General features: G+C 27.8%; 1 protein-coding gene across 1 annotated transcript in view; it reads left to right on the top strand.

The window, feature by feature from the left end:
* The first annotated feature begins 9,153 nt into the window (after nt 1-9,153).
* TBC1D5 (TBC1 domain family member 5) overlaps nt 9,154-20,351 on the top strand; it is a 38,748-nt gene continuing 27,550 nt past the window's right edge. The window contains exons 1-6 of the mRNA XM_016052878.4: nt 9,154-9,362; nt 10,889-10,963; nt 13,794-13,902; nt 15,167-15,256; nt 15,774-15,845; nt 18,956-19,023. Of these exons, the coding sequence (XP_015908364.1) occupies nt 10,890-10,963; nt 13,794-13,902; nt 15,167-15,256; nt 15,774-15,845; nt 18,956-19,023 (413 nt within the window). The 5' untranslated portion in view covers nt 9,154-9,362; nt 10,889. The remainder of the gene's footprint in view (nt 9,363-10,888; nt 10,964-13,793; nt 13,903-15,166; nt 15,257-15,773; nt 15,846-18,955; nt 19,024-20,351) is intronic.

Consider the following 20,351-nt stretch of genomic DNA (forward strand, 5'->3'; position numbering starts at 1 on the left):
ATGAGTAGAAAAACGACTGACGCTGAAAAAAAGTATTCCAGCTACGAACTTGAAGCTCTTGCTATCGTAAAAGCCCTTAAGAAATTTCGCATCTATCTGTTAGGTATTCCATTCAAAATAATTACTGACTGTGCTGCTTTTGAAAAGACTATGTCAAAACGAGATTTGTCAACTCGTGTAGCTCGTTGGGCACTTTTGCTGCAAGAATTCAACTATTTAATTGAGCATCGTTCTGGAAATAAGATGGCTCACGTAGACGCCCTTAGTCGATCTCCAATTAATGTATTTTGTGTTACCGTCGATAATATTCTACCAAGACTCAGATCAGCCCAAGATAAAGATACTGGAATTAAGACTATAAAAGAACTACTTAAAATTTCGAATTATGAAGATTATTGCAATAGAAATGGAATTTTGTATAAATTTGTTGATGGCAAAGAATTGGTGGTTGTGCCAGAAAATATGCAAATCGAAATTATAAGAACAGCTCATGAGAAAGGACATTCAGGAATTAAATATACGGAAAAAGAAATCGAAGAATATTATTTCATACCTAAACTTAGACAGAAAATAGAAAACATCATAGCAAATTGTGTTCACTGCATACTGGTGAATCACAAAAGAGGAAAGAAAGAAGGACTATTGCATCCAATGCATAAAGAAGATGTGCCTTTGAAAACTTTTCATATTGATCATCTCGGACCTTTGGAGAGCACCCATAAAAATTATAAATATGTGTTAGCGATAATAGATGCTTTTACCAAGTTTGTATGGATTTATCCCACGAAGACTACTACGTCAGCTGAAACTTTAGCTAAACTAGAAATCCAAAAAACTGTATTTGGAAGTCCTTCCCAGATAATTTCAGATAGGGGTACAACATTTACCTCCAGTGAATTTGCTGATTATTGCTCGAAAGAAAATATTAAACATCATTTAATAACAACAGGTTTACCAAGAGCTAACGGACAAGTAGAGCGTATTAATCAAACCATCATATCGATTCTTTCAAAATTATCCCTAGAAAATCCAGCTGAATGGTACAAGCATACAAATAAAGTTCAACAAGCGATAAATTCAACCTATCAAAGAAGCATAGACACTACTCCATTTGAATTGCTTTTTGGGACAAAAATGAACACTAATGGACTGGGAAAACTAAAGGAAATGATCGAAAGTGAATTTCAGTCTCATTTTGATGCCCAAAGAGAGGAACTAAGAAAAAACGCAAAGCAACAAATTTTTAAAATTCAACAAGAAAATAAAAAGACCTATAAATTAAGAAGAAAGGAGCCAAAATCGTACGAAATTGGAAATTTGGTCGCCATCAAAAGAACCCAATTTGGACCTCATTTGAAGCTAAAACCTAAGTACCTTGGCCCCTACAAAATAACAAGAATAAAAGGAGGAAATACCTATGATGTAGTAAAAGAAGGGAATCACGAAGGACCAAACTGCTCGACAACGTGTGCGGAGTATCTTAAACCATGGAACAGTTGCCAAGAAGAATTTTAGAGCTTGCGAAGAAGGAAGAATTTAAAGACGAAAGACGTGAAAGAAGACGAAAGAATTTAAAGACGGAAGACGAAAAAATTTAAAGACGAAAGACGTGAAAGAAGACGAAAAAATTTAAAGACGAAAGACGTGAAAGAAGACGAAAGACGAAAGACGTTAAAGAAAAAAAAAGACGAAAGACGTTAAAGATGAAAGACGTTAAAGGAAAGAAAAAAGATGAAAGACGTTGAAAAGAAAAGAAGACGAAGCCGTTGAAGAAGAGACAAAAGACGTGCAAAGATGGAAGAGTGAACGTTCCTGAACTGATACACTCTTACCTAACGTTCCTGAACTGATACTTACTTACCTAACGTTATTAACCGAAAATATTTAATTTTCAGATATCAATTATATTTTTCAGTCTGCTCTGCTTTTTCTTTTTTTTCTTTATAGAGTCGCTGGAGGACCAGGCGAGATACAGGAGGGCCGAGTTTGTGGTGCCAGCTCCTGTACACAAAGCCGATCTCAGTTCTCTGTGGTGCCAGTTCCTGTGCTGTAACCCGATATCAGTTCTCAGATCCGTCAGTTAGAAGTCGCCTTAAGCTAGAAGTCCCGCAAGTCAATGCAAGCTAAAAGCTCATCCCTGTGCACGACGAGGAAGCAGTGGGGATTTCCCAGAAAAAGAGCGGAATGGAGAACGAACCGAAAAGACGTGAACTCCAAAGAGGAGCTTTGATTATTCAAAACTTTTAAAGACGAACTCTCATTTATTATTTTTTTGTTATTTAATCGTTAATTGTTAATCGTCCTCCCTATGTAAATTTAATCTTCAATATATATGTTTTTGTTTAAGAACGTGTCTTTTATTTAAGACGACCACTCATGCCGTCCCCACATATATATATATATATATATATATATATATATATATATATATATATATATATATATATATATATATATATATATATATATATATATATATATATATAATGCACTAGCGTGCAAAAGTTTTTAGTCAACGCGTGAAGGGCATTTTAACCTTTCTTAAATCTTTGGATTAAATTTAAATATTTGCACTCAGTTCAGTTGAATATTTCTTTTTTATATATAATTCGATTCTTGTAAGAACTAATTCTTCAAAAATAAATGTCAATAATAAATTAAAGTTAAAATCCCGATTTCCGTAAATAAATATGCAAAACTCATGATTATCTGTTAAAATTGTATTTCTCAATTGTATTTTCATCCAATTCTTAGAGTGAAAGAAATCGCTTTACGAAAAACAAATACCCGGCAGATGTGAAAATTGCATTTGATTTAAAGTGACTTTCAAAGCGCTAACTTTGCTTTCGGATTGATAAGCATATAATGTTTAGGAACAAAATTATACGTTATTTATTACATTTCCAATCATCCATTTATAATATTGAGTTTGACCAAAGACTTTTGCACGCGAGTATATATATATATATATATATATATATATATATATATATATATATATATATATATATATATATATATATATATATATATATATTATATATATATATATATATATATATATATATACTTTTTTTTAATGTCTTGATCAGAAATTGCCGCGTATTTTGCTACCAAAAAAAAAAATTAAAAATACGGCTAATATTTTTTTGCTTACCCATTTCTGCTATAACTCCCTGTCCTCCCCCACTTATACTTTACATACTAAAAAATATTGATAGAAATCTTGGACTGATAAAGGGAAGTGGGCACACATTTAGATACACCAAATAGCTGTGCAATATTCATTTCATAGCCTTTCCCTCCATTATTTTTGGAAAATTATTTGCTCTCAGAACCCATAATGAACTTCTTTTTTTTTTCTTCGACAAGAAATGAGTTAATTCCCTTCCCACTGGTTTAGTATATGCCCCATTCACCTTTCTATAGCCCTTAAAGTTCATGTAAGATTGAGTTGAACGTAGGAGATGCAAGTATCCAGTAACAAAAATCCAGTTTTGATGGTGAAAGCTGCATTCGAGAAAGTATATAAACAAAGAAGTTTACTGGGTATCCGTGATGTTAGGCTTAAATTTAATTTCACGGCAATTACTTGGACCAGAGGGAAAAATTTTATTCTCAGATGTTTAAGGCACGATACAGGAAAACGTTGATTTATAACCGAATCAATTAGTTTGCGAACTATATTTTTTTCGAATGTGTTATTATTTTAAAAATTAAACATTTCAGAAACAGAAATAATTTCTGATTTGTTTGTTAATGATTAATTTAAGGTTAATTTAAGATTGCCTACATCAATTTTTTTTTTACTGATTATATTTATTATTTGTTATTTTAAAAATAACGCAGCTTCTGCATTGCAAATTATAAAACAAAATTAAAGATAGGAAGATAAGGGTAATGTCTTTTGTTGAGGAAAACTGTAATAAAATGTCTCCTTTATTTATAGAGAATAGACATTTTAAATAGGAAATTTTACCCAGCTAGATTTCTGCCATTAATATCACAATTCCTACTCACAAAGTTCTGATAGAAGAATTTTAGAAAAACGCTTTAGTTTTTTGTATTTTATTGAAATAATTATAAGCTTGTTTATATTTCTGACAATAATAAAATATTTCGGATTTTTTCTTTCCTTAGGAAAAAAAGTTTTTTTTTTCTTTTTAGCTGTAAAATGCAATTGTATTTTCGTTGCTGAAATTTTATTGGATAAATTATGCAGCAAATTTCATTAAGGAAGGACACAACCATAAAATTAATGAAAAAAATTTTATTTTTATATAGTGATGCAAAAAAACCTACCTTTTATTTACCGTTACCGCCTGAACCTAGGTGACTCAGGGGATAGAACGTTGAGCCCAATGAGTTGCCCTAGGTTCAAATCGAGCAGTGACTGGTTGATATGAATTCTACTCCCGGATGGGACTGACCTCAGTGCTGTTGTAAAATATCCTCAGTGGTAGACAGATCACGGATTAGAATCCTCTTGTCGGTGGGCTAACCATGGGAGGTTTTGGTGATTTTCTTATCGATGTAACGTAAAAGTGAGGTAGTTCCATAAGAAAGTCCTCCACGAAAGTTAGTTTGTCACAACGTTTGATCCAGAAGTATCCTTATCTTATGGGCTAATCTCAAAACTACAAGGCTATGGAGTTGATCAGTGATAGTCGCAAATTCACAATTGTATCAGATGTTCAACGTCGGGTATAAAATAAAATAAAGCCATCCGAATCCATGTTGGAAAATAAAGCTGAAACTTATTGAATATTGAGAATTTTAAGGATAGACAAATCCTGGCCGCTTTCCAAATTTGATTAATGGATTTAGATTAAAAATATAACAGCTGTAATATAAATACGCAACCTATTAACAGCTGAATGTAAGTAATTTTAATTATAATAATTTTAAATTCATTTTTCCTCTTTTTTTTTAAATGTTTCACTAATAAACATACTATACTTTATTTAAAGTTTCCATTAAATTTTAAATTCAGTATCTTTTTTTTTTCTTTTTCAGTTTTATAAATTTCTTTTTAGTTTTATAAGTCACTGAATATTACTTCTTTGAAAATAATTTAAAAATATATCAGCTGAAATTAGATTTTAATATTAAAAAAAGGGAAGTACTAAACTCATTAAAATTTTACATTTCTATAAACTACTATTGTTATTATAACTAAACTACTACATAAAACAAAGTTAACGTACTTTACTAAACCACTATATTACATAAACTACTGATTAATATTACTAAATCACTATATTTAAAAAAAAACAGTTAAATGCATAAAAATCTTGAAGCAAGCATGTTTTTTTAATGCTTTTTTTAAATATTTTTTATTATGTAATCAAAGTTTCAGCTGCTCGGTTGTAAGAGCCCTAACGATAACTACAAAAATTACTCAACATATTCGCCATATTCTTTGATGTATTATATTTAGCCGGACAAAAGTGCTTCTTCAAAACTCTTCTACGTCAGCTGAAATGAATGCATTAGTTGCTATTATTGCTATTATTATTATTATTAATTGCTAATATTATTATTAATTGCTATTATTGTTATTATTAATTGCAATTATTATTATTAATTGCAATTATTATTATTAATTTATATTATTATAATTAATTATTATTATTGTTATTAATTGCTATTATTATTATTAATTGCATTTATAAACTAATGCTAGTGCCAATTTAAACTGTCGGGAATGACGGAATAAACAAGGAATTTTCAAAACTCTCTTTCACCTTCCCCTTAAAAAGAGGGATTCCACCTTTTGCAACTTTATTTTTGCTTAACTCAAATGGTACGTTCATTTAAAAACAGGTATAAGCTGATTCCCGTTTAGATTAAACTTATACTTTTACCTTGCTCTATGTCCAATTGTCCGGAGGTTTTAGTAGTTTTCCTTTTCCATGTAACGGAAATGCTAGTTAATTTAACAGAAAAAGTTCTCTACAAAGGCGAGGTCAACTCAATGTTTTATTTAAGAGTTTCTTTGTCCTCTGATTTGGATTTAAATTATAAAGTTATGCAGTATAAAATTAAGAACGACGAAACTGCTGCATGAATTTCACAGATTGTAAATTATAAAATGTTCCTCTGACTTAACAAAACTTTAAAAACTTTTAGATTAGGAATACAAGTTTTTGCAACTAGATTGTATATATATATATTTTATCATTTAGCATCTCTGAAGATGTTTTTCATTCAGTAAACCGTCATTAATATTTTAATAACATCCTTCGTTTAACAGTAATCAGTAATAAGTTCTTCTAAAGTTTAAATTAGATCAGATTAAAAAAAAAAAAATGAATTACAGAGACTTAGTTTGGCAAATATTTTCATAGCTAAGTCTTACGTCAATCACTATACAGGCAAGTTACCCAGAATTTCTCTTATAATTTTTTAAAATGCAATTGGAAATATGTAAAAATAAATGTATATATCTACATAAAATAAATATATATGTATATAAAATGTAAAAATAAATATATATGTTTTTGTTCATATATTTGCATAGCAAATTTACTAAAAATTACATCTTGTGAGAAATTTTCATGCAAACTTTTGTATCACTATTAAATTATTTTACACCAATACTGCGTCCCGTTAAAAATAAAAAATTAAAAAATGTAAATAAAAATAATAAATAAAAATCATATGGTTAAGCAAGTAAGCAAAAATCATTCTTTTTTTTTTATTTTTAAGTTTATAAATAGAAATTAGAAATCTACTACTAATGTGGTCTTGAAATTAAAAGAAAAAAAAAAAAAAAACTTATAAAAGATAACAATCAATGTAACTGCTAACTTTTTATTTCAATACAAATTTATAACTCATTAATTCCCAGTAGCGATTAAATCGAAAACAGAAATATATTTATAACTCTTTATTCTTCATTTCTTATCACAAAAATGTTTCAGTTGCATGGTTATACTAATTCTCACAGTCTTTTTGATGATTCGCTGTTTCCAAATTACTTTCAAATTTAATATTGATTACGGGGGTTGGCATTATTTTTGACTATGTTATTTTTCAAAAAATCGATAACCATGGATCTCTTCCCATGGTAAATCTAAATCTTCCCATGCTAATCTGGGATAAATATCTTAACATCTTATCCAAATTATGATGTTTCTGAAACGGCCATAATATGCTTAAATTATACAAAGAAACTACTGACCCCAAACAGTAAAATAATTTGGACTAATAATAATTCACTTGTGCCATGCTTTGAGAGACGAACAGTCTTGATATTCTAGGAAGTTCTATTGTTGAGATGGAATTTACAAAGATACAGTGAGCAAGAAAGTAAACAGACTACCCTTAATAACTTTTGATCTAATGATCGGATCTTCACGTTCTAAGACTCAATCGTAATGATTCGAGGAGGTAACCTCAAATATGCTAATGAAAAAGCACAGGTGATAATTTGAGTAACGAAATCGGACACAAAAACGTATTTTCTCGTAATAAACATACCCTTTTTTTGACGGATTCGGATTTCTGACCCCCAAAATATAGAGGTTAGCCGCTATCTGGGAAAATATGGTTCCAGCAGTTTATTCTGGAAATGGGGTCCAAAGCTTGAACCCCTCAATTTTTAATTTAGTTTTTTGCCTTTTACGTTATATCTCAGGAACTTTTTAAGCGAGTTAAAAAAAATTGCGCATTATTATAAAATTTGTTTGTCCAAAGATAATTACATGAAAAAAATAAATTTTAGCAACTATTTACGATTTTTTATTATTTCATTTGGTAATAATGTAAGTGGCTTTAAAAGAATAACAAAAAAGCTCGCAATTTCATTGTGATTGGTATTTTCTTCACATCAAAAAAGCTGAAAAATGCAAGTAAAAACAAAAGCAAACAGCGTTTCGATTCAAGAACTTATTCGAAATTTAACCTAAGTCAGACGCGTTGTGCACTGTCATACATAAGAAGAATGGAATAAAAAATAACGCTATTACTGGGGGATTTATCACACTTCCTATGCAAAGTCTCACACAGTTAATTCTTTAAAAGCTGGTACAGATTAAAAAATTTTGTTCTTCTCCTAAAATTGAAAAGTTTAATCAGTAAGCTGTACATAAAATTCATCTCTTTCTTCTTCTTAATATCATTTTCAGATATGAGAAAGACATAGTGAAACTGTGAAAATATTCCCCCGAAAATGATAATTTCCCTCCCTCCTTCCCAAGAGAAAAAACATTTCCTGTTTTATGTGATAGTGATTTTGTAAGTTGAAGATTTTATGAATTGGCTGGAAAAAAAAATGTTCATTGAAAAGCATTTTCTAAAATGTATCTCCCACCAGAAAATATTTTTGAAAAATAAACCCCCCTCCATAAAAAATTCTTCTTTCCGTTCAACTAACCACTGATTATAAAAATTCTTCTTGTTTGTTTATTTTAAGTGATTATAAAGTCGCTTATCAAAGACGTAAGGAAATTGATTTTAAAAATATCCACCCCAAAAATAAATAAATAAAAAACCCTTTAAAAGTACCTCCCCACCAAATATAAAGGAAAAAATGAAAAACACCACTATTAATATATCAAAAATATCCCTTAAGTCTATTTAATAGTTTGAAAGTTATATTTTTGGTGAAACTTTAGTACACTATTTATGTTCAATATATTTTTCTTTGTCTGTTTTTGTATTGCACTGCATTTGATCCAAAATATTCTTCTGTGTTAAATATTAAAAATTACTTTTAAATTTAAAAATGTTGCGTTTATGTTGTTATGTTTGTTAACTTATGTAATGTTTTTATTTAAAAAGAATAATTTAGGTAGCTTAAATGCATGATTAACTTAAGATATTAGCTTTTCTTTTTCTTCTTCTTTAGAAAAAATAATAAATAAATAATTTGATGTGCTTTTCTTTTCATTAAAAAAAAGATCTTCATTAAAGCACATTGATAATAAATAAAAAAAGTGTCATTTTAAATTAAATTTATTCATCATTTTACATTAAATTGTTTATTTAGCAGGTGGCACTAAAATAGTTATAAAATAATACGAAGAAAAAAATAATAAAGAAGATACCTCTTTTATTGTTTCACGTAATCACTACAAGATGACGCTTTTATACTGAGGCAAATATAGACATTATTTCATTTTTCCGCCGTGTTAAATTTTTTCGATCCTCGTGACCGTCACGTTTAGATATTGTTTATGTTTCGGTTTCTTGCTGTATTTTGAAATTTTTGATTTTGTTAAAAATTTTATTCGGATCCTTAAAGGTTTCATATTTAATGTTAAAAACAAGCAAGCGATAATTTTGTGTTGTTATGTTACATGCATTTTCAATGCCTTTGCTGTCTTTATGTCTTTTCTTTTTCCTTAATAAATAAAGTAAGTTTTCTTAAAATGTTTTCCGTATTTTAAATTATATAGTTTCCATTATTTTATTAAAAAACGCAATCAGGTGATAATTTAATATAGAAAATTTTTAGTACAGTTTTCGACTTAAAAAGTAGCATTACTCTGTGAGTTTTGGACTCCAGTTTCATTAATTGATTGAGAGCATGTAACAATTAGTTTCAGATTGTAATTAGGTAGAAAATGAAAAACCCAAAATCTGTCTTTCTTTTACATAGGTTTTAATTTAGAAAAAGTTTCATTAGAACTTCAATATTTTTTGAAATATATTTAAATCTTCTCCATCCCTGTAATTTTTTAAAAATTAACCTATAGATATTAAATATATGTGCCAATTGTAAGTTTTTTTAACTACAGAAAGAAGCATTCAGATTACAAAAAGGTAAAATTATGTTGTTTATTTTTATCTCTACTGCGTGCTTGAAAAGGTTATTCTTACTGTTGGTAAATAAATATTAAGATCTTTTATGGTCTGAAATAATTAAAGACTATCTAAATGAATTAAGATTTATTCCATGCTGTATAGTAAATTACACTTTTGCAAAAAAATAAAAAATTTTAATATTTGCTTCTGTTTCACAATGATGAGTTAATTTGCAGTGAAATTTTGATTCACTGCAACAATTTTCGTTGCTAATTAAGACAAATTTATGCATCTAAATGGCACTTATTGATTATGATAAAATATTTTTTTCAATTCTTTCATCTTGCTAAAAATTTTCACACTATGAAATAGCACTCAGTGGCATGGAAGCAATTTAAAAAAAAAAAGACGATTTCTTCATTGGAAAAAAGACTATTCCTAAACTGCGGGAATATGATATGCAGTATGTGGGCTTATGATCTAATGATCGAGTCTTACACATTTTAGGATTTAACCTTAACTGTTTAAAGAGTAATCTCAAGTATGCTAATTAATTAGTACCTAGATGATATTTTACGTTACAAAATCAATCTCAACTTACTTTCCTTGAATAAATTTATCCTTCTGTCGACGGATTTGGATTTCTGATCACCAAAATATAGGTAGCAGCAATTTGAAAATTATGCCCTCAATAGATTGGCCAATAGAGGGATCCAAAGTTTAGATCTGCTAATGCTAATTTCACTTTTTGCGTATTTGGCCATATCTCAAGAAATTTTAAAATGATTTGAAACATTTTTGCACGCAACTATAAGATTTGTTTATCCAAAGATAGCAGGAAAATAGTGGATATTAAAAAAAATTGAAGAAAAAAAACTATTGCAAACAAAAGTTATTCTCTTTGGCTTGTACTTTGTTAGATTTTTCAAAAGAATTCTTTTATTAAAAATTTTATAATCATTTAGTAATAGTTTACTTAGTTTAGAAATTAAAATTTTTTGTTTTTGTTTATAAATTCTATTTAATATTGATTTGTCTTTAAAAACAAACAATTGAAACAACTTCAATTTGTAATCAAAATTTGTATTAGTTTATTTTTAGTATTCACTATATTTAAATCACATTAATTTTTCAGAATGAGTGTGGGTTCTCAGATTTTGGATGGACATTTACAAACAGATGTTTTGGAAGGCACATCTAATCCTTATCAGTAAGATTAATAGTTTAGTTTTTGAAATTAAACCAATAAAATTCGAGTAAAAAAAATTCATTGTAGTACATGTTTTTAAATACAGTCAAAACCCGTTATAGTGAACATGGTTTATAGTGAACTCTCAGATAAAATGAATGAAATGTTTGCTCCCTTGCCTTGCTATACACATATAATATTATTTATTGTGGATATAGTGAACCGAAAGAAGAGTGGAAATTGGATATTATGAACTTTTTCTGTCTTTGACTGATTTTTTCCCCTTCATTTTCTGGTATTTTTGAAATTTCTACATAAAATACATATACCGATTTTTAAAACCATCTATTGAGTGGATTGTAGCCATAAGGGGCCGTTCAAAAAGTACTTACATCCCGAAGGGGGGAGGGGATTTGCTATTATGTACGGTTTTGTACGATGGGGAGGGGGGGAGGTATTATACAAAGTACGTACTTTATAAACATACACCAAATTTAAATTTGACTTTATCCTACACACTCCTTAAGTAAATATTTAATTTTATTTAAAACATAATTATTTAAATTTTTATGAAAAAGGGGGATAGACTAATAAAATGTACGTTCTCTAAGGGGGGGAGTAAGACCTTATGTACGGTAATGTACGAAAGGGGGGGAGGGGTTTAAAATTTCTCCATTTTTGTGTACGTACTTTTTGAACGGCCTCTAAGCATTTTTTCTTGTTTGCTACTTCTTTCTCAGTTTACCATACCTAAATTTTTTGTACGTAAGATGAAGAATAATAAAAAATAAAAGTTAACACATTTTTTGTTACTACATATTGTTTTTTTAATCATCTTTGTATTTCTTTCTATTGGTCATTTATTTAAATAATGTGTAATAAAAGAGAGCAGTTTGGAAAAATAAGTTAAAATTGTTTGCAGTACAGATATAGTGAACTCCTAGTTGTAGTGAACAGAAATTTTGGTCCCTTGAAGGTTCACTATAGTGGGGTTTGACTGTAGTATGAAATGCTTAATATAAGTAAAAAATAGAATTTCTTTTCTTCTAAAAATTTTAAGCTGTTTTGTTGGTACGGTCTGAAGAGCTTTTGACTGCCACTGCTTAGGTTGGAGCTCCATTCAACTTATTAAGGGCTGGATTTCTGATCAGATTGCACATTCTTGCGTTCCTGTTTTAATGGTTTGAAATCCACTGTAATGTAATGTCTCGGTGCTTTCAGAGCCAGAAAAGTCCACTTATAGTTGAGAGTATGTTGTATAGCCCAAGTGATAATTACCACCGATTGTGATCTGATCTAGATAAATAGTAGTTCAGTTTTTAAAATGAAAGTTAATAAAATTTGAGTAAACAATAAAGCACAGTGAACATGCATCAGTATTGTTTTTAGACCATCATTAAGAATAAATCTAATTTTTTGCAAATAACCCATTAGTGTAACTTAAGTGCAATGTTAAAAACCAAACTAAACTTAAATCTTTAAAATGTCTTATAAATGGGAACTAACAATGAGCAGAAAATTATCAAAGAGTATCAGCAACTAAATAAGTTAGCTATACAAAAATTATGAAATTTTTCTCCTCATAACCCTCCTTTAAAGTTCGATTAAACAAAATCAAGTAGTTCTAATAATTTTCATAAAAATAACTCTTCGTGTCATTTTATATTACTCCAATTTTTAGTGACTTATATGTTAAATCAATTAAAAAACTCAGTGTTAGAGACATACTACAATATGTTATGTCTGCAATAGTTAGTTTTTAATTTTTAAAAAAAATTTACATTTCTAAGAGCTTATAGAAATTAGAGTAAGTGTAAATGGCAACAAGAGTTATTTTAATGAAAAATATTAGAACAGTTTGATTTCTTTTAACTGAGTTACATGCATGCAAAGTCCACAAATATGATATTTCTAAATGGCAAAATTTCCCATTAGTTTAAGTGCATTTTGATACATTTTATTCTGAAATTCATTTATAGTTAATTATAAAACTAATATGAATTTACCACATTCTAAGGTTGTGTCTGGGATTATAGATGTCCAGATGTTCATTATTACATAATTCCTTCTTTTTAAAGCCAAATATAATTTAATATGAAATGAAGTATGAAATATAAAATATTTTAGATCCTACACTTGAAAATTACCCCGTAAGCATAATATTTTTTGATAGAATTTAATTAAATTAAGTTCATATTTTAATGAAAGTGTGAAGAACTTATTTTGAAAATTATTTTAAAGATTTAGAGTTAGTATTTTAATTGAATGTAGTAAATGAATTCTACAAAGCTTTTATATATATTTGCATTTCACATTATATGTAACTTAACAATGTTTTCAACAAACAATGGTATAGTGTGCAATTAGAAGTCCCGGTTTGATCTTTTTATTTATTGATTCAGGATAATTATGATCAAATTATTTAATGTTGACAGTTTAGAATATAACTTTTATTCATTGATGAACATTTTTTGTGTCTTGCATAATTAGGGCATAATGAATTTACAGTTTTTAAAGCTGTTTGCTTAATTAGGTGTAACGTTTGTGTTTGTACCATTGTGAACATGTACCTATGTCAGTTCTTATTTGTCTTGTATGAATCTTGTGTAACCTTTATTATAGATTTATCAAATTTTAATTGTTCTTATTTTACACACTCTTTGGATTATTCTTTAAGTAGTTTTAAATTTTTTTTAAATGTATTTTTTATGAGCTATTAAGATATCATAATTTTTCAATTCAGTAAATTTTAAAATTATTAATTAATTTTCAAAATTTTGACTTCTTGTGGGTTTTAAAAAGAATAATCTTATGAGGTAAGATGTTGATATTTCTAACTTCTTTTGTTTAGAGCTGAATGGAATTCTTTTTTTTGCCGAAAATTTTACTTGCAACATCTAAAGTCTTTAGCTATAAAAGGGGATTTGAAAGCATGTCACTTTAGAAGCATTTGTTGGAAGGTAAACTCCAATTAGTGTTGATGTATTTAGTGATGCATTTTGTTTGATTTATAATTTTTTGAAATGCATAATATATTTTCATTTTCGTGTTTATTTTCTGATTTGTCAGTTATGCAAGAAATGGAATGTCTAAGCATGTATCTAAATTATCCCTAAGGTGATGTTGTTCATAATTAAAATGTTATTAATTGTTATTATCACAAATTTATATATTTTATTATTATTATTACTCATATATTAAGCATTTAAAAATATAATCATAATTATAATTGTTATTTTATTTTTAAATTTGTATTTCTGAGATCAAGATTTAATCATAATGATACTTGTAAATGACATAATTTAATATTTGCTTCTATTATTGATTTCTTTCATTTTTTTCCTTCTGAAACATTATTGATTTGTGTTTTTTGAATATAATTTCACTAAGTTTTGAAAGCAAAAATGTTAACAATTATTTTACTCTCTGAATTATGAATTATTTTGCTGAAATTTTGAAAAAAAATTCGTTTCTAATTCTTTTTGGTTTTCTAGTCTTTTTACAACTTATAGTGATTTAATTTACTTATTTGATTCTATCATTAACTTTACACCTGAGATATTTTAGTATAAAAAAGAGAATATAGTGATGTCATACTTTCCAAAAGTGTCATAATCTCTATTCCATATGTCTATAATTGATGTCACACTTTTTTCAATATTTTTGATCCCCTTTCTGTCAGCTTTGTCACAAACTGTCAGCTTTGATGGTATCCTCTACCTCCTTGTCATGCTATACTACACAAACATATATTTTAAGTTTATAAACAAAACACTTTGTAATAGATCAAAGTTAAAAATTTAGTTTTAAACTTCTAACTATGTGTTTTAATTATATTGAGCATAGGAATTAAAATACTTCATCTATTTCTTTTTTAATGTTTTTGTTTTAATACGCGTGTTGTCTCAATTAATAATTAATGACTATGAATAATAACTATAGATGATAACTACGAATAACAACTATGAATAGCAACTATGACTTATAACTATGAATAGTAATTAATAAGTGTGTTGTCCCTATGGATTTTTCCATTAATACATACTAAGGTATTACCCATTAAATTTAATCATTAATTGTACTCTTCTGATTGTTATGCACTTAGAAAGTTGTATTTTGATAGTTGTACTCATTCTCTCAAATTTTAACTATTTGCTAAATCATTAGAGGGATAAATATTTGTAAAGAAAAATGTTATATATGGTTAATATTTTTTATTTTAAGATATTTTTAAAATGCTTGCCAGAGGATAAACAATTGTGGATAGATACTATTAAGTCTCAACGACAACAGTATGAGGAAATATTGGATAAGGTGAGGAAATACTCATTTCATTATTTATTTAATTTAGTTTATGTAGTATAATCAATATTTGAAACAGAAGATATCGGCAAATTTTTTTTCTTCTTTTTTTTTTAATTGATTTTTTGATAATAAGTTTACAAGGACTTATACTTTTTCAGATATTAGGTTTTTCTGGATTTAAAAAAAATTATGCAAAACTGAAGAATTAACTTTCTTAAATTCAAGTATCTGTAGATACAATTGAAATTTGCATAAAATATTTGTACTCAGTAGTTTTTGAATTTTTTGACATTTTATATAGCTTATTTGTCATTCTGTATATTTAAAAATTTACAAATATTCATTGAACAAGTTAAATATATAACTTAGTAATATACTAAAATTTGCTTTATTTTGTCCTTGGCTCTATTATTCAGTCTTTCTTTGCACTAGCAGACATAATTTGTTTTTGAAGGTGAACTTATGAGCCTTTTATCTGTTACGAACATTAATTTCTCCCTATTCAGTTTACTCTTATATTTTTTAGTATGCCACTAATCCAAGGATCATTGATAGCATGGATATTAATGTGAACAATCCATTATCACAAGCTCAGCAAGTAAGAAAGATTAATATTTGAAGTTAAGATTTATAATTTATTTTATCTCTTTTTCTAGTATTACAATTGAAATTATTGTGCTTTATTTTTATTTAAAAAATGTTTTCTTTATTTCAGTTTTTATAATATCTTTAATGTTCTCTTTTTTTCTGCATGCTTAGATCATAAATAGTTATTGTTTTCTCATTTATAGCTTTTTATTTGACACATATTTCTGTTTTATGTGTTTAACTTATAGGCTACACCTATCTGCATTTTTTCGCATCCATCGGGCCCTGTTTAGTTTTAAAAATTTGACAGCATTTTGTAATGTATTTATTGATTGTTATAAATTGTATTCCCTTCGCAAGAGGTAAAACATATTACACAGCATACTTGATTTGCTTTTCTATTAAACAGCAATTTGAAAACAGGACCTTTGAAGACATTCAGACGTTTTTTCTTATTATTTAGTACGGGAAGTTTGGCCTAAGTGAAAGTAACTGTGTAAACTAACTTCAAAAATGTATTATTTTTTTGTGTTAAAAGTATTCATATAGTTGAGTGAGTTCAAGTGAATGACAAGTGTGACAATGTTAAATAGATTATAAGCTTGTAAAATAGCATTGTTGCTTTTTTCATAATTGTTGACTTAGGTTCATTGAAATTCGTTCTGTATTGTTTCATAAAATTTTCCCTCTAAAATATTCTTTTAACTTTGTAATTTCATAGTGTAAGTAAAAATAGTTCATTCATTTTGAAAAAGCTATATTTTTTAAAGTATTACGCATAGACTCATGAAAGCTATGTGAAAAGAACCATAATCTCACCAAGTTTATTTATTCAATATGTGCCCCTTTGATGATGTGACTTACGTCCAAGCAAAAATTAAGCTCATTCCATACATTTTGTAGTATATTCTTGTCAATTGTCTGCACTGCAGCACTGATGCCTTCTTTTTGAGCTTGACTAAGGAATGCAGTAACAGGGGTATGTAAACAAGATCCTTATATCCCCACATGAAGAAGTCGCATTGCATTAAATTAGGGGATCTGGGGAGATTGGGGAACATTGCTAGGTCATTCTCGAAAATAGACCAAATCCAGCGATACCGAAGTTCATCGTTTAGGTAGTCTCGAACCAGGATGTAAAACCAGTGTCCTTGAATTGCCTATACCACAGCAAAAGGCCTTGTTTACATTGAATTTTTTCCATAGTCTCTTCTGAATGCATGTTTAATAGCTGTAACAGAAGAACATCGGGCATATTCAGGTACACAAACACTTTTTTCTTTCTCCCCTTTAATTTTTGACAGGTGCTAATCTCATACTGCCACACCCCAATCGAACAGATATTGGGCTTGTACTGCCACCTGGAATATGCAGTTCTAACTTGGTGAATTTGTGGTTCTTTTCATATATCTTTTACGTGTGTACATGTCATGCTTTTGAAAATATAGCATTTTCAAAACCAATTCATCATTCATACTAACACTGTATTTTGCCATTTCACCCTATATGGAGTTTGAGTGTGTTTAATTAATTAAAAGTCATATTTATAGAGTTGTCCAATGCTAAAGGTTAAATTACATCACTTATCTACCATCAATCAGTTAATTGTTTAATATTGTGGTTGTTAATCACAACAAAGTGCTTACAACTTTTGGCTTTCAAGTAGAATGTTGTTAATGAGAAATTGTAATTCTGTTGGGAATTTCAATCAAATTTCAACGGACTATCAATAAGCAATTTTTATTTGATAAAATTGTTAACTCAACAAATAAGGGCAGAATAATTGCTGGTTGCTACTAGTAATTATTCAATCATTGGAACTGGGCCAGTAGAGAGGTAAGTAAATTTGCACCAGCTTAGGTATCTCTAGATATAGGATTTTTTTCAGATGAATATTCGCCATTGGTTTAGTTATTTTCAGTTTATACCTAATTATCTATCAAATTCTGTTCTTTTCAATATTACAAATGAATAATTATTTGTTGTATTTTTATATTAAAATTTATTTCTGTTTTCATGTATTTTGTTTTTATTATTTACAACTAATTTTTTAAAAATGCAATCGTTACCTTTTTTTAAAAATTTAAATCTTTGATTGAACATACTACAATGGGAAGTGAGTATGTATGCATTTTCATGAAAAGAATAAGACAGATCTCCTTTAAAGATGCTTGTTCCTATAAAATTCATTATCTGTGAAGAACATGTTTTTAATGAAAAATTAAATTATTGTTATTTTAATACAGAGGGGCAGAGGAATTTGTGTTTCATCTTACTATAAATTTAATATTGAACTTAATTTTTTAATCATATTTAGAACTGACTATTAAATATTAAATCTTGTTAAGTAATTGAACTTTCTAGTGCCTAAACCAGTCTCAAATATTTTTCAAGGCAGATGCTGGGAAATTTAAGAAATAAGATATTTTAGGAAAAAAAGTGTTAAGATTAGAAAAATGTTATGTAAGTTTTAGATTACTCTTTGTGCTTACCATGAAAGAACTATATCCTCCTGAAACCAAGTGTCTCAATATATTGGACAACATTGATGTAATTTTAATCACTAAAATAATGTTTTAAGATTGGTTTTTCTGTTTGTACACCATTTACAAAGCAAATATTTATGTAAAAATATAATATGTTTTACCCTGATTGGTTGAAATTTTTATTTACTGTAAAAAATCATAAGAAAGGTAACAAAATTTGATTCAAGTAACCTTTTGAATAGCTTTATGACAAATATTTTATTATTTGAGTCTTGTGAGTTTTATTTCCTGACCAATGCACCCTAAGAATATCTTGCAATATGTCGTAAGTTCTAAAAATCAAAATTTATAATTTTTATATTGTAATTACAAAAATTTTAATTAAATTTTTCTTATCCCATTTATGAGTTTATTTTTTTCTAAGTACATACTTCTGCCAATATTTTAAGCTTGGGTGTCAGGAGGATATATCAGAAAATAAATTGATTCTAGATTTTTTTAGATTTTTTTTCCTTAGTTAAACAATAAATTTAAAGTTTGTATTAGCTTAATAAGTAAGATAAAATAAAGTTAGGCACTTGAAAGGAAAGTAACTTGTAAGTTACAATGATGGATATTTTTATTGTTTTGAAAGAACCCTTGGATTCAATACTTTGAAGATACAGAGCTCAAAACAACTATCCAGCAAGATGTTGTTAGAACGTAAGCATTTCCATTTTTACCACTTTCTACACTTAGTGTTTTATTAAAATTTGTAATTGCTCCAAATTGTTGATATTTAGAAATTGTAGGTTTTGTCAACATTCATTCTAAATATATTATTTTAAAAATACTGTTGCTCTCTTCTATACAATACTAGCCAAATATTTTTATTTCTTTGATTTGTAATTATTAGAATTTACCAAGGTATAATTATTTCTCATAGAAATTCTTATTTTATTGTAACAAATAATATTTTTGCTTCTTTGTAAGAGCTTCACAATTCTAGATTGCATTAACACATACATTCTAATAGTTTTTTAAAATTGAATTGCAATTTTTTTGATTTGTTTTGTTGTGTTTGATTATGTGAATTATTTATGAATATTTATTGGATGTAAATGAGTTAAAAAGAACTTATAAAGACATATTCACAAAATATTGTCTCTATGATAACTCTATAACATTTCTTATACTCAATTGTATTAAAAATTTTAGATATTAAGTGTATACCTTCTATAAAACTCTAAACTATTAAAATTGTATACATCTTGTCAATACATAAAAACAGGGATGGATTGGGATATTGTGGAGGGCATAACTTTTATAGAGTGCTGTGTGATTAATTTATATGTACAGTAGAGAACCGATTATCCAGAACGATCGGGACCATTGCTATTCCGGACAACTGATTTTTCTAGGTTTCTGAATCACTACAAAAAGCTGTTTTTTTACTGTGAAACCTAACTAAAAAAAAGAATAAATTATTTAAAAATTTTAAAAAGAAGAAAAACGATAAAGTAATATACATAAGTTTAATATGATAAAAAGGAAAAAAATAATGAAATAAAGATATATTCAGGATTAATATAAAATGAACAAAAAAAGGTAAAATGGAAAAAAAAGTGGTGGATGGGCTACATCTTCCTCTTCGCTTTCTTCTACTTCGTCATTGTCTGTGTCAGGATTCAAAACTATCCATTCCATTTTTTACTTCAGTATTAACAAATGAAAATGGAAAAATCACGAGCATTTCTTTTCCCTCCTCTGTGCGAGAAAGACAACATTTGAATATAATTCTGGATGGAAAAAAAAAACAATCTTTTGAAAATTTCTAGAGAAAAGAAAAACACAATTTTTTACTTCATTCTTCTCAAATGAGAAGAGAAAAATTGCAAGTATTTCTTTTTTCTCCTCCTATGCGCTAGAAAGACATCGTTTTAATATAATTCTGGATGGAAGAAAAATCTTTAGAAACTTTCTGCAGAAAAGAAATTTAAAATTTTTTACTTCAAAGAAGAAAAATCTTTTTGCAAAAACCTCTTGAACGT

This window comes from Parasteatoda tepidariorum, chromosome 11, assembly GCF_982258835.1.
Source record: "Parasteatoda tepidariorum strain Cologne lab strain chromosome 11, Ptep-v5.0, whole genome shotgun sequence".
Taxonomy (NCBI): domain Eukaryota; kingdom Metazoa; phylum Arthropoda; class Arachnida; order Araneae; family Theridiidae; genus Parasteatoda; species Parasteatoda tepidariorum.